The 15,071-nt window shown below is 39.1% G+C and overlaps 2 protein-coding genes across 4 annotated transcripts in view; one reads left to right on the top strand and one right to left on the bottom strand.

Annotated features, from left to right (window-relative positions):
- SPATA1 (spermatogenesis associated 1) overlaps positions 1–7,696 on the bottom strand; it is a 58,161-nt gene extending 50,465 nt beyond the window's left edge. The window contains exon 1 of one of the 2 annotated variants that reach the window (XM_059375266.1): positions 7,634–7,696. The gene's annotated coding sequence lies outside the window, so the exon portion shown is untranslated. Of the gene's footprint in view, positions 1–6,699; positions 6,804–7,633 lie in introns of those variants that run through there. The other variant, XM_059375267.1, reaches the window with a different exon arrangement.
- Positions 6,936–14,616, top strand: GNG5 (G protein subunit gamma 5). 2 transcript variants are annotated; one of them, XM_059375271.1, is made up of 3 exons: positions 6,939–7,117; positions 10,744–10,889; positions 14,490–14,616. In XM_059375271.1, exons 1-2 carry the CDS (start codon positions 7,037–7,039, stop codon positions 10,867–10,869), a joined length of 207 nt encoding a protein of 68 aa, XP_059231254.1. In that variant the 5' UTR covers positions 6,939–7,036; the 3' UTR covers positions 10,870–10,889; positions 14,490–14,616. The 2 variants fall into 2 exon arrangements, with proteins under 2 accessions (XP_059231255.1, XP_059231254.1); XM_059375272.1 differs by lacking the exon at positions 14,490–14,616 and having other exon boundaries at positions 6,936–7,117; positions 10,744–10,893.
- Positions 14,617–15,071: the final 455 nt, after the last annotated feature.

The raw sequence follows: 15,071 nt of genomic DNA, 5'->3' as shown, positions 1-15,071 counted from the left end.
TACAAAATACATAAAAAATAAAAATACTGGGAAAAATACAATCATGTGGAGATTTGAAAACATGTTACTAAACAACCAGTATCCAATAAAGAAATCAAATAAGAAATCAAAAAACCAGGAGACAAATGAAAATGGAAATACAATGGGTCAAAATTTTTGGGATGCAACAAATGCAGTTCTAAGAAGAAAGTTTACAGAGGTATAGGTCTTACACAAGAAATAAGAAAAATTTCAAACAATCTAATCTTATACCTAAAGGAAGTAAGGAAGAAAGGAAATCAAATCAGAGTGGAAATAAGTGAAATAGAGGCTAAAAAAAAATCAATGTAACTAAGAGTGGGTCCTTGAAAAGATAAACAAAATTAATGAACTGTTATCCAGATTCATCAAGAAAAAAGGCGAGAGGACTTAATAATATCAGAAATGAGATATACTTCTTCATCAGAGAAATACAAAGGATTATAAAAGAATACTATGAGAAATTATATGGCATCAAATTGGACAACCTAGAAGAAATAAATTCATAGAAACATAGAGTATGCCAAGATTGGATAAAAAAGAAAAACTCTGGACTGATTACTATTTATTTATTTATTCAATCAGTAATCAAAAAGGTCCTAACAAACAAGTTAGGACATCAGGTGGATTCACAGGTGAATTTACCAAACATTTAAAGAATAGTTAATACCTACTCTTCTCAAACTTTTCCAAATAGATAAGATGAAGGAAAACTTCCTAAAGCATTCGACCAGGCCAGCATTAACCTGATACCAAAATCAGACAAAGACAACACAAAAAAAAGAAAAAAACACAGTCCTTTCTCTGATACAAATAGATGCAAAAATCTTTTACAAGATGTTAGCAAACAAATTTCAACAATAAAAATTTAAAATTTAAAATAAAAAATTATTTACCACCATCAAGCAGGATTTATTCTAGGGATACAAGTGTGCTCTAATACACACAAAGCAATCACCATAAGAAGTCACACCGAGAAAGCATAAAAACCATATGATCATTTTGATAGATGCAGAAAAGGCATTTGAGAAAATATAACATCCATCCATGATAAAAACTCCCAATATTATACGTTTAGGGAGATAACCTCAACATAATAAGGCCACATATGAAAAAGCCACAGCTAACATCATACGCAATGGTGAGAAACTTAGAGCTTTTCCTCTACTCTCAATTACAAGACAAGAATGCCCACTTTCATTGCTTTTATTCCACACAGCACTGGAAGTCCAGGCTGCAGTAATCAGAAAGAAAAAGAAATAGAATTCATCCAAACTGGTATGGAAGAACTTAAACTGTCACTATATAGAGCTGACATGGTAATATACATAAAAAAAACCTTAAAGACTCCATTAAAAAAGTGCTAGAACTGATAAATGAATTCAGTAAAGGTGCAGGATACAATATTAATAAAATCCATTGTATTTATATACATTAATAATGAAGTAGCAGAAGAAGAGATTAAGAGAACAGTTCCATTCACAATTGCACCAAAAAGAATAAAATACCTAGAAATAAACTTAACCAGGAGATGAAAGACCCATACTCTGTAAACTATAAAACACTGATGAAAGACATGACATTGATAACACAAAGGGAAAGACACTGCATGCTCATGGAAGAATATATTATTATTAAAATGTCCATACTACCTACCCAAAACAATCTACAAATTCAATGCATTCCCTATCAAAACACCAACAAAAAGCTAGAACAAATAATACTGAAATTTGTAGGGAACCATAAGAGATCTGAAATAGCCAAAGCAATCTTGAGAGAAAAGAACAAAGCTGGAGGGATCACAACCACAGATTTCCAGATATTCTGCAAAGCTGTAGTAATCAAAATAGTATGGTATTGGCACAAAAAGAGACATAAAGATCAATGAAACAGAACAGAGAGTCCAGAAATAAAACCATGCTTATATGGTCAATTAATCTACAACAAAGGAGGCAAGCATATACAATGGGAGAAAAGATAGTCACTTCAACAAATTGTGCTGGGAAAATGGGACAGTTACCAAAAAAGAAAGAAAGAAAGAAAAAGAAACCAGACCACTGTCTCAACCCATACACAAAAATAAACTTAAAATATCAAAATATGAGACCTTAAGAAAACATAGGCAGTAATCTCTCTGACATCATCCTTAGCAACGTTCTTCTAAATATGGCTCCTCAAGTAAGGGAAATAAAAGGAAAAATAAGGGCACCTGGGTGGCTCAGTGGGTTAAAGCTTCTGCCTTCAGCTCAGGTCATGATGTCAGGGTCCTGGGATCGAGCCCCGCATTGGTCTCTTTGCTCAGCGGGGAACCTGCTTCTTCCTCCCTCTCTGCCTACTTGTGATCTCTGTCTGTCAAATAAATAAATAAAATCTTAAAAAAAAAGAAAAGAAAAAAAAATAAACTATTAGGCTTACATCAAAATAAAAAGCTTTTGCACAGTGAAGGAAACCATCGACAAAAAGGCAATCTACTGAATGTGAGATTTTTGCAAATGATATATCTGATAAGAGGTTAATATGCAAAATACATAAAGAACTTACACAATCTACACCAAAACCACAAGTAATCCAACTGAACAATGGGTAGAGGAGCTGAGTAGATGGGTTTTTCCAAAGAAGGCATATAAAGGCAGCAGACACATGAAAAAACACTCAACATCACTAATCACGAAGGAAATGCAAATTGAAACCACAATGAGATACCACTTTACACGTGTCAGAATGATTGGAATCAAAGAGACAAGAAACAAGTGTCGGTGAGGATGTGAAGAAAAAGAATCCCCCATGCACTGGTGGTGGTAAGTCAAGTGGGTGCAGCGACTGTGGAAACCACTAAGCAGGTTCCTCAAAAATTAGAAACAGAAACACCACATGATCCAGTAATTCCACTACTAGATATTTACACAAAGAAAACGAAAACACTGATTCAAAAAGAGGTATGCACCGCTATGTTTATTGCAGCATTATTTATAGTAATCAAAATATGGAAGCAACCTGAGTCCACTGATAGATGAATGAAGATGTGGTATATATACATACAATGGAATATTACTCAGTCAGTGATAACGAATGAGATCTTGCCCTTTGCAACAATATGGATAGAGCTAGAGGGTATTAAGCTAAGTGAAATAAGTCAGACACAGAAAGACAAACACCAAATAATTTCACTTATAGGCGGAATCTTAAAAAACAAATGAATGAACAAAAAAAACAGATGCTGAGGGACGCCTGGGTGGCTCAGTTGGTTAGACGACTGCCTTCGGCTCAGGTCATGATCCTGGAGTCCCGGGATCGAGTCCCACATTGGGCTCCTAGCTCCACCGGGAGTCTGCTTCTCTCTCTGACCTTCTCCTCGCTCATGATCTCTCTCACTGTCTCTCTCTCAAATAAATAAATAAATAATCTTAAAAAAAAAAAAAAAAAAAAAACAGATGCTGAAATACAAAGAACTGATGATTGCCAGAGGACGACAGGGAGGTGTATTTACCCCTCTGTCTCTCCTTGCCTCTCTGCCTACTTGTGATCTCTCTTTCCATTAAATAAATAAATTAAAAAAAAATATTGTGAGAACATTGCTGATAGATGGTGAGTACACTTACTGTGGTTAGCACTAATATATGCAACTGCTGAATCATGTTATACACCTGAAATGAATATAATATTTTATGCTAATTACACTTCAGTAATAATAAACAATCTGATATAAAAAATGAGCAGAGGGGGACGCCTGGGTGGCTCAGTTGGTTAAGCAGCTGCCTTCGGCTCAGGTCGTGATCCCAGCGTCCTGGGATCGAGTCCCACATCGGGCTCCTTGCTCGGCAGGGAGCCTGCTTCTCCCTCTGACTCTGCCTGCCACTCTGCCTGTGCTCGCTCTTGCTCTCTCTCTCTCTGACAAATCAATAAATAAAATCTTAAAAAAAAAAAAATGAGCAGAGGAGTGGTGCCTGGGTGACTCAGTCAGTTAAGTGTCCGACACTTGATTTCAGCTCAGGTCATGATTTCCGGGTCCTCTGATTGAGCCCCACTGGATGTTAGGTCTGCTTAAGATTCTCTCACCCTGGGGTGCCTGGATGGCTCAGATGGTTGGACATCTCCTTCAGCTCAGGTCATGATCTCTAGGTCCTGGGATGGAGCCCCACATAGGGCTCCTGGCTGGCTCAAAGGGGAGCCTGCTTCTCCCTGTCTCTCATATGAATAAAACCTTAAAAAAAATTCTCTCTCCCTCTGCTCACATTCTTTCTCAAATAAATAAAATCTTCAAAAAAAATTGGGCAGAGAACCTGAACAGGAATTTTTCCAAAGATGCACAAATGGCCAACAGACATATGAAAAGATGCTCAACATCACTAATCATTAGGGAAATCAGAACAGCAAGGAGATAGTACTTCATAACTCTCAGAATGGCTAGTTTCAGAAAGACATGAAATAACAAGTGTTGGCAAGGATACAGAGAAAAGAAATTCTCATGCACTACTGGTGGGAATAAAAACTGGTGCAGCCATTGTTGAAAACAGCATGAAGTTTCTTCAAAAATTAAAAATAGAATATAAAAAAATAGAAATACCTACCATCTAGTAATTCTGCTACTTCATATTACCCAAAGAAAACAAACACAAAAAACTAACTTGAAAATATATGGACCCTTGTGTTTTTTTTTTTTAAAGATTTTATTTACTTATTTGAGAGAGCTAGCGAGCAAGCACATCCATGTGAAGGGGGAGGGGCAGAGGGAAAAGAAGCAGGCTCTCCCTGAGCAGGGAGTCTGATGTGGGGCTCCATCTCAGGGCCCTGAGATCATGACCTGTGCCAAAGATAGACTTTTAACCAACTGAGCCACCCAGGCACCCCCATGCACCCCTATGTTTACTGCAGCATTATTTACAATAGCCAAGGTATGGAACGAGCCAAGTATCCACCAATAGACGACTATAAAAGAATATGTAGAATATTACTATGTAGTAATATGTAGAATATATAGAATGTTACATATAAAGAATATGTAGAATAATGGTATATTACTCAGCCATGAAAAAGAATGAGATCTTGCCCTTTTCAACATGGATGGACTTAGAGGAGATTATGCTAGGTGAAATAAATCCAAGAATGGCAAATACAGTATGATTTTCCTTATATGTGAAATCTAAAAAACAAAGGAATAAACAAAACCAGAAACAGACCCACAATTTTAGAGAACAAACTTATGGTGGCCAGAGGGAGGCAGGTTGGGAGGACAGGCACAATGGGTGAAGAGAAGTGGGAGGTAAGTTTCCAGTTACGGAATGAATAATTCTCTGAGCTGAAAGGTACAGCATGGAATACAGTCAATGGTACTGTAATAGTGAGAGGTGGTAGCTATACTTGTGAGCACAACATAATGAATAGAATTGTCAATTTAAGAAAATTCTGGAAAGCTTTATTATTTCATTATGAAATGAGGCATGGGTACCTGGATGGCTTAGTCATTTAAGCATCTGCCTTTAGCTCAGATGGCAGATCCCTAGGGATCCGGGGATAGAGCCCCACATCCAGCTCCTTGCTCACTGGGGACCCTGATTTTCCCTCTCCCTACCGCTCCCCCTGCTTGTGCTTTTTCTGTCAAATAAATACATAAAATCTTAAGGGGGGAAAAAAAAAGAGGAAACAGAGGCTCAGCGAAATTAAAGTGGCTCGCCTGGGATTACCAAGGTAAGTGGTAGTGCCAGAATTTACACCTTGGTTTATAAACCTAGTGATTACATCTATCGTATGAATTCATATACTAAAGCACATTGTACATTTTTGTAAAACGATTTAAACTGTTTAGTAAAGAAGCTGGGTTTTATTTTTCAATTGGGGTAAATTATATGTGGATTTTCTCACCATACAAAAAATGTGTAATGTCTTAGTGATGAAATTATTCACATTTGTTGAAAACATCAGGGTATTTGTTGATGTACTTGAGTTGCTGAATAGGAAACATTTGTCCTCGGTGCTGTGCCATAATAAATCTGTTTCCATGGGTGAAACACACTTTGGTTGAGCCTATTTTGCTTGATTAGATCCCACTGTTTCTCTCTCCAGGAACTCCTCTGAAGGTCAGTTTCAGGCAGCAGGTGATGAGATACAACTGAAACGTAGAACACACTTTCCCGAAACGCAAAAATGTTTTGTCAAGGTATAATAAGCGTTAATCCCCAAATGAAACGGATAACAAGAGGAGATGGTTGTCATCTTCATCAAGTACCTTGGCTTGTTCACCTCTTCGAGAAAACCAAGAGGTAAGAGGCGAAAGAAGCCAAATCTCGAAAAGCGCTTTTCCCTAGCAAACCAGCACCGCTGCTCCCGGCTCCCACAGGTCAGTTACAGGAGCCTCCGTGCCCGCTCTCCGCCTCAGTGGTCTGACCGCCGAGAGGAGGCTGTAAGACCGGCCGCCCGTTGAACAAACTCGAGTCCCTTAGAGACACGTCTCCAAGGAGACAGGGTGTCAGTGAGTCGCACCCGGTACTTTTGGCTCCCACATACTCTGACTGGGACCTCTCTTCCCTCAACCTCTACCACCAACGCCGTCAGCAAAGCTAGAACCTCCTTGTCACCCCGCCACCACACTTTTATAAACTCCCTCAAGCACCTGACTTCCCTCACCAGTCCTCTTCAGGGTTCCCCCTCGGGTATCGGCGGCTAATAACAAACTTTTCTTTTTACCTCTCCTAAGTTGGCCTCTCGGAGAGGAAGGAGAAAACGGGCGTCCACTCGCGCTCGGGTCCCTTAGCTACTTGCCCACAGTCCGCTCCGCCCCTTCTCGCTCCCTTCCACCCTCCCTCAGACTCCGCTCCCCCAGAGGGTGAGGCGCTGGAACCTAACGCGCAGGAAGAGCGCGCATGCGCGCCGCGGGTGGAGCCGCTGGGCAAAGAACCGGAAACTTAAGAGACAAAGTTCCGAGCCCCGCCCCCCGCCGCGCTGCCCCACCGTCTGGCCCCGCGGACCCACGAACGGACAGACCCACGCACGCACGAAAATCTGCCCCGCTCCTGAGAGCGCCATGTCTGGCTCCTCCAGCGTTGCCGCTATGAAGAAAGTGGTTCAACAGCTTCGGCTGGAAGCCGGGCTCAACCGCGTGAAGGTGAGCGGGGGCGGGCGGCCGAGGGGGAGGGGAGGGCGGAGGCGGAGGGTAGGATCGGGCGGCCGAGGTGGCTGGGATCCGCGGCGCTGGAGTCCTGCTCCCGCTTGGCTTGGGGAGGGCGCGCGCTCGGCGGCGAGGATCCGGGAGCGGCCAACTTTAGAGAAGTGGCGGCGCGGGTTGGCGCCGTGGCTTCGGGGGTTGCTTAGTGCGCCCTTCCGCGGCCAGGGCTTTCCAAGGCGGCTGGTCCCAGGGCTGAAAGGCGGCTGGTCCCGGGGCTGAAAGGCGGCTTTCCGCATTCCGGTCGCCCTTCTCTCTCCCTCCCTCTGCAGTGACTCGGTGGCTGGCTTGGGCAACAGCTGCTCCTCCGAGCGCCGTCCGCGCCCTTCCAGTCGTTAGCTTACCAGACTCCACCCTTTCTTTTCACTGGACAGTTTTATCTGATTTTTAATTTAGAACAGAATCTGTTTTCAAGTTAGAACGCTCCCAAACCCTCTACTTTTAATACTAGATTCTTACCTCCCGCTCTTCTTACCCATCGAACACAGACTTGAAAACGAATTTTTGCAAACACAAACTTCAGGTTAAAGAAGCACGTTTGTTTTCAAAACGTCCCCAGTGCCCCAGTTACCACTGGTGCCCTGTACAGCCTCGTACAAAGCGTGCATTTCATACCTATTTGGCACAGTTTGACCTTGGGAGTATCTGCTAGTTTGCATATCTTACTGATTAGAGTGGACAAGTTTTACTTGTTTTGCCGTCTGGGTAACACTGACCTTAGGGATTTACTTTGGGGAAAAAGAAACCTTTTGTGTGTGTTGGTAGGATAACCTGACGTTGAAATGCTATTCCAAACTTTCTCCTGATTTTTAAAATCAGTAGATTGGCCTCTTTCTGGAGGAGGTTAGCTTACAAGTGAAACACTCCTTGTAATTAAGAAACAGAAGAATATAAATCATGCACTCCGTTGAAAGAAATAGCCAATTTCCAAGATGACTTGATTATGTACTAGAGGCTAGTGTTTACTTCTCTCTGAAGTGTTCTGTGGAGTAAGCTGCCTCCCATTTACCTATTTCCTTAAATAGAAATGTCAGGGACCTAGCATACTCAGTTGTGGTCACCTCAGGACGGAAGGGAAATTCCCATCAGTTTTGGTGTGGGATTCCCCTCCCATCCTGGGCTTAATTGCTGTAGACTCCGTTGCTGTTTGGAATCCATTTCTCTCATATCCAGATTACTTAACTCATCCCTGTGGTTTATGGTCAGTCTTGGCTGGATTTAACTCTGAAATCGAAATCAAAAGTTTAACCTTTACATTATCATTCAGGTGTGCCTTTATCATAGTTGGAGTGGCTCAGGAAAGAAAAATTGTGGGGTGGGGCATAAAAAGGGGGACTGGTTGAAAGAAGTTAAGTGTTCAGTTCCTTGTCTCGAAGTGAAATGGAAGCCCTCAGAGTACTATGAGGGTTTCACTATGAAAAACCCAGCTTCTCCAGTAACTCTCTGCAGAGTGATGCCTGCTTCCTATACTTCAGTTCTTCAGGAGGCTTCTGCTCAGGAGCCTTAATGCCACCATAGGTGATTTGGTTTTAGAGTTCTAGTTCATCTGCAAGGGGCTGTAGCAAAGAACGGAGTGAATCCTGCTGTGGAACTTTCAGTGAGCTTTTCTTTAAATCCGTTGTAACGTGTAGTTAGTTTGATTTTATTTTCTGTACCTATTTTATCTATGACTCTGTGCTAGATGCTTTTTTGGGTGATCTTTAACTAGCACAGTTTATTGTTAAACCTTTGTTTGAGTACTCTTGATAGAGATTTTCACAAACGCTTGACAAATCCTACCATATGTAGTGTGACCATACATTGTATAGCCAACGCAGGACACTTCTGAGAGTGAAAGAGGGCACTAATAATTCTGCCAGGATTATAGGGTTTCAACATCCTGGATGGTGAATATTATAATGCTTTCGGGGCTGGCAGCTTGTTTGACTTTTAGAGCCTTTGTCTTAGTTCTCCTCACTGCTTAGAATTCTGATTGGTTTCTCACATATTTATTTACCTGGCTGTTTGTCTTGCCATTAAGATCTCAGTTTAAATGTCACCTCCCCAGAGACTCCTTCCCTTAAGGCACGATCTAACCACTCTTTACCAAAGAGTTCCTTGTCTGTGTTTTCCTCTGAACTGTCACCTCCATAACAAGGACCTGGCTGTTCTTGGTATTCTCAGTGCCTAGAGTATATTTGGTTCATACTAGCACTTGAGAAGTTTGTGAAAGGGAATTAGTTAAGTTGGAGCCTGCCTCCCCTTTAGGCAGAAAGTTAATAGATACTTTATCCTTACTGCTAGTTAACTTGAATGAAACCAAGTTTTAAGATTGTGCAGAAGATACCATGCATACCCCCCACTTTAGCTATACCTTCTTTTGGTGGGTAAACAGGGTGGCCATTTTTTGTAGCACTTGGTACCAGGTATTTACATACCACTTTACACAGTTGCTAAATAAACCTATGGAACTCATTAGAACTCTGGACTATTGGATAGGCCAAACATACAGCTAGGTTTCAGATTTGAGATTCATCTCAGGATCATGTATCTTTTTACTAGGTAGATGTCTGGGCTACAGCAGTAATCTGCAGGATTTCTTCTTATAGAGAAGTGTGATGCTCTCACCTCCCTTTCAAAGGCAAATGCCCAGCTGTACTGGACACCTGCTCTCACCCTCCTTGGGGACAGTTGAAACTAAAATGATTATTTTTCCCATCTTCCTGAAACCTCAAGACTGAGGATATTATATTCATTTGGGGCATCTTTTAGTTATTCTTGTTCTACATCTGAACCATTCAGTTCTTTGTTTTGGTATCCTATATCACCTTATGAGGATATATACAAATAGTAGACGTTTAAGTGATACTTAAGTCCCATTTGAGTGGCATTGCATATGTGTATGAAAATAGTTAAAATAGTTAAAAGCAAATACCTTGCTTTTTAAAGACAGGCGCTGCTAGTGAAGTTATTAAAATAATTCGAAGTTTGCTATCAGCCTTTCAGTCGCATGACACTAAGCAGAAAGCTGTCACAGTTTTGTAACCTCAAACAGCAGATGGTACATAATACCAAAACAATGAACGGAATGGTTCAGATTTAGAACATAATGTTCACGGTAGCATTTTTCCAATAATATTGCTTTCAAGACAAAGTAACGGTTGGCTAGAACTTTAACACATTTTTTATCGAACGTACTGTTTTTAATAAAAAGCAACGTGTTGAGTAGCCTGAAGGTGGAATACCTCTGAAGTTTATTAATAAACTAGAAAGACAGGTTTTATTTTGCACATATACTTAGATCATTTGATGCTTTTAATAAGCAAGCAAAAGAAAACCTACTATAAACTAATTCTCTGTACATGTAGTGTTTTGAGTATGAGCTCAATATATATACAACTGTTGACCTTCATTTAGTATATATCTTCTTTTGACCTAGTAAAATGTTTACATGGGTGCCTGGCTGGATCAAAATCTTTTTAAAATAAAAAAGAAAAGTGTTTATTGCAAGTATTTCAGGGATTTGAAAAAACCTTCATTAAAACCTTATCGGCTCTTCCCACTACCCTCTCTCCTTTGGTCTTTTGCAGGTTTCCCAGGCAGCTGCAGATCTGAAACAATTCTGTCTGCAGAATGCCCAACACGACCCCCTGCTAACTGGTGTGTCTTCAAGTACGAACCCATTCAGACCCCAGAAAGTCTGTTCCTTTTTGTAGTAAAATAAATCTTTGGGATGGTAAGTTTCCCTAAATATTTAGAGTTTTTTAAAAAAAATCTGCAGTGTTTATGGGGATTTTTAAATACTACCAACTGATTTGGATTAATTCTGATGTCATTCCTCTAATAGAACCCAGCTATAGTGCAGCATAGCAAAGAATTAGGAGTTGGGAATGCAAGAGAAAATCAAGAGATGGTTGAATAAACTGACATGGTGTCAACATTTGTAGTGGGGAATAACAGATTTTACTCTTTATTCTTGTTAAGTAAAGTAAAGATAAAAGGAGGTAAATGAAGTGTATGAGTTCATGGTGGTAGGCAGTGGATATGATTTCATAAGATTAAGAAACTAAAGAATTTGCCGGTTTAAGGCACGTGTCTATGTATCAATCTTTACTTTCCAGATCAAATGTCAGTGTGTGCAAAAATGTATAATGTTAACCAAGAGAGATGTGACCAAAAAACATGCTGTGGAGAATTTAAAATGTAATGCAAGGGTGCTGCCTTTTATAAATACATGGCACTTTAGTCAGAGATTTACTCACTAGTACTGACCTATGAGAAGCAATTTTAAAGAAGTGCTATAAAAAAAAGAAAAAAAGGCTGTGTGGCACACACCCTTTACAAACATTCTAACTCCTCAAAGTTCAGGAAGCTGCTTCTTAAAATACCATGTTACAGAATTGTGCCCTCCCTCATTAAGCTGTGTAGATTTGGTACTATAAAGGAAGGCAGCATGTTTCCAATAAATAAAATGGTTAAATTGGTTAAGATTTTGAAACACCAGAAACCACCTTTGAGTATCAGGTTTTCCATGAGGAAGTAATTCTTATTAACAGCTTAACACATTCATTTTGAATAACTAATAGTTTGTTGCCTCTAGCAATATTAATTCTTCATGGCAGTTTTTGGAAATTTCATATTTTTATGGCTTATAAAATATTCTTTTTTTAACCTCTTTTCCCTTTGTATTTACTTTACAAAGTGGTTTGTTTTCATTTGATATAAAATACTGTTAAGCCTGGCTTCTTATCTGGGTCTTAACAGTTTCGTTTTACAAAAGTCTACAGATGGGTGTTTAAATGACTTGCTCAAAGTTATAAATATAGCTAGGATAGGAACCCAAGTTTCAAAGTAAAATAATTGCTACTAATCCTGGCAGTATAATAAAATAAGTTTGTAGATAAGATTTGAAACACCTTAGTCCAGGAAAAGGACATTTGGATGTAATAGTATTTCTGCTTAAACCTCACTATCTGCAAATCCCCTTGTTCACATGCAGATTCTCAATAGGTCTGAATTCTAGGGGTGAAGTATTTCTTACAGACTTCCAGGTTATATGGATGCTGCTGGTCCTGGGTGGCCCTTAGTGAAATGGCCTGGATGCAAAGAATCTACATTCAGTCTTTATTTTCACATCTTTTAAAAATATATAGCTTTTATAATTTAAATTAAGATAGTGTAGCTAATTTAGCAATAGGTAGAGTACAAGAATTATAGAAATTACCATGATCACACAATCACTGTTAATATTATAATAGATCATAATAGAATATATTATAATAGATTAGATTTTAAGAGGAAGAAATATTTATGGGCTGGTTTACAAACACTGAGGATCATAGTATGTACGATTTTTATTCTGTTTTTAAAAACCACTTGAATTTTCTTATTTCATTATTTGCATTAAAAATTCTTTGTAGGGGCGCCTGGGTGGCTCAGTGGGTTAAGCTTCTGCCTTCGGCTTAGGTCATGATCTCAGGGTTCTGGGATCGAGTCCCACATCGGGCTCTCTGCTTGGCAGGGAGCCTGCTTTGTCCCCTCTCTCTCTCTCTCTCTGTCTGCCACTCTGCCTACTTGTGATTTCTCTCTGTCAAATAAATAAATATCTTAAAAAAAAAATTCTTTGTAAATGAGATTTTCAGTTGTTGTATTATAACTTAAACATCATTAAATGTTGAGGTTTCCAAGCTTGAAGCTACATTGAGGCAAATATCTTGGTCTTCCTATGTGTAGTTTACCTCTTTCAGATAAATTTCTAAAAATAAAATTATTTAGGGATGCCTGGGTGGCTCATTTGCAAACTTCTGACTCTTGATCTTGGCCCAGGTCATGAACTCAGCTTTGTGGGAGGCCCAAGAGTAGTTGGCCTGTCCTTCTCCCTCTGCTCTCCTCCCCTGGCTTATGCGCTCTCTCTCTCAAATAAAATCTTTAAAAAAAGCAAAAAAAAAGGAAAATTATTCAATAAAGGATGACAATTAAAATTTAGTAACACTTCATAACTAGGAGCAGGCTTTCCACCTGAACCTTGAGAATGCTCTTTTGTTGAGCTCTTGCTAAACAGTTCTCAGGCTGTTCCTTATTTTCTGCCTATCTAGTTTTTAAAATTTGCCCTAATTCAGATGTTAATTGAAGCTAAACATTTTGTTTTTTCACCACTGATTCTGTTTAAGCTTCTTGAACATTTTTGTTTTGAAATTTTCAAGTAAGTAGAACCATGTATCAAAAAGAAATTTTAAAAAAGATAAACCTTTTCTCCCCTTCCATATAGATGTTACTCTCTTTTAAGAAATAACTACTATTTTGTTTTTGAGATTTGTGTTGATCCATGTAAATTGTTTTACCTGCTATAGAGTATTCAACAATATGTATCAACCCTGGTTTATTTATCTATTCCCTTATTGAGTTACATTTAAGCTAGTTCTAGTTCTTTGCTATTAAAACACCACTACAGTCAATATCTGTGTACGTGTTTTTCTTTTATGTATAGGTTTATCTAGGTAAATGGAAGTGAGACTGCATCTTTCCTTAGTAGATATAGCCAGACTCCTCTCATCATTGCCAACTGCTCATTTTCTAGGGATGTTCGGATTTTTCTGAATTTGAGAGTTTTATATTAACTTTTTAAAAATTAGGACATAGAGTATCTTTGGGAGTGATCTTGGCAAGTTAGTCTTTAAAAGTCCGTTATTTATAAACCAGAAGTGATTTGTACTTCAGGGTGGTTATGAAAATTAAGAGGAAGTTACATTTTATATACCACAGAAATCTCCTGTTTTATCATTTCCCCCCTAGAAACCTTGAGATGGGTCTGCCTTTAACAAAACAAACAAGGGGCATCTGGGTGGCTCAGTGGGTTAAGCCTCTGCCTTCAGCTCAGGTCATGATCCCAGGGTCCTGGAATCGAGCCCCCTATTGGGCTCTCTGCTTGGCAGGGAGCCTGCCTCCACCTCTCTCTTTTCCTGCCTCTCTGCCTACTTGTAATCTCTGTCTGTCAAGTAAATAAATAAAATCTGTAAAAAACAGACAAAACAAAACAAAACAAACCAGGCTTAGTTTGGGGCACCTGGGTAGCTCAGTCATTCTGATCTCATGGGTCTTGAGATCAAGCCCAAAGTCAGAGTCACTTGGATAGTATCCCCAATGGCCACACACACACCAGTGCTCACTCTCTAATAAATCTTTTAAAAAATAAGACAGGCTTAGTTTAATTGAAAGCACTTTATAAGCTGACATGTAAACAAATGTCCTTAAAGTAATAGAAAATGTATTACTTTTCAGAAGAAACTATTGTGCTTTGGTACTTTACCCTAATTCACTCTTTTCTTTTCCATTTCAGGTTTTCTAGACCACTTTTCATGAACCAGTGACTATTCAAAGGAGAACTAAATTTGAAGCCTGTACAAAAAGCTTATCCCTGTAACACGTGCCATACTATATAAACTTTTACTTTTGTCAGTCCTTAACATCTACCTCTCTGAATTCTCATAAATTTCTATTTCATAAGGGTAATTGTTTTATATACACTGGCAGCAGCATACAATAAAATACTTAGTATAAAAGTTTTTTGGTTAATTGCTGGTATTAAATAGGCTATGTATTAATTTATTTTGAATACCTAAGATAAATGACAATTTCCCATTGTTATTAAGAAGGGGTTAAATTTTAGTGCATTTTCTTACCAACTCATCTCACAAAAATTTATGCCATACATTTATTTGAAAGACTGTAGGGAAGTTGCAAGGTCAGGAGGAAGCTGATGATACTAGTTCCTACTCATGAGTTATTTGCAGGATAAACTTTGTTTTAATAAATTCCTAAACTCTAGGGTGTATTACCATTACACCTAAAAGTGAATTACTTCTTAATAGATTGCTCTCCTAATTAGGACAGTAAAGACTGGACATAGGAATGCCATTAA

This window comes from Mustela nigripes, chromosome 14, assembly GCF_022355385.1.
Source record: "Mustela nigripes isolate SB6536 chromosome 14, MUSNIG.SB6536, whole genome shotgun sequence".
Lineage (NCBI taxonomy): Eukaryota > Metazoa > Chordata > Mammalia > Carnivora > Mustelidae > Mustela > Mustela nigripes.
This window is presented reverse-complemented; position numbering and strand designations above follow the sequence as displayed.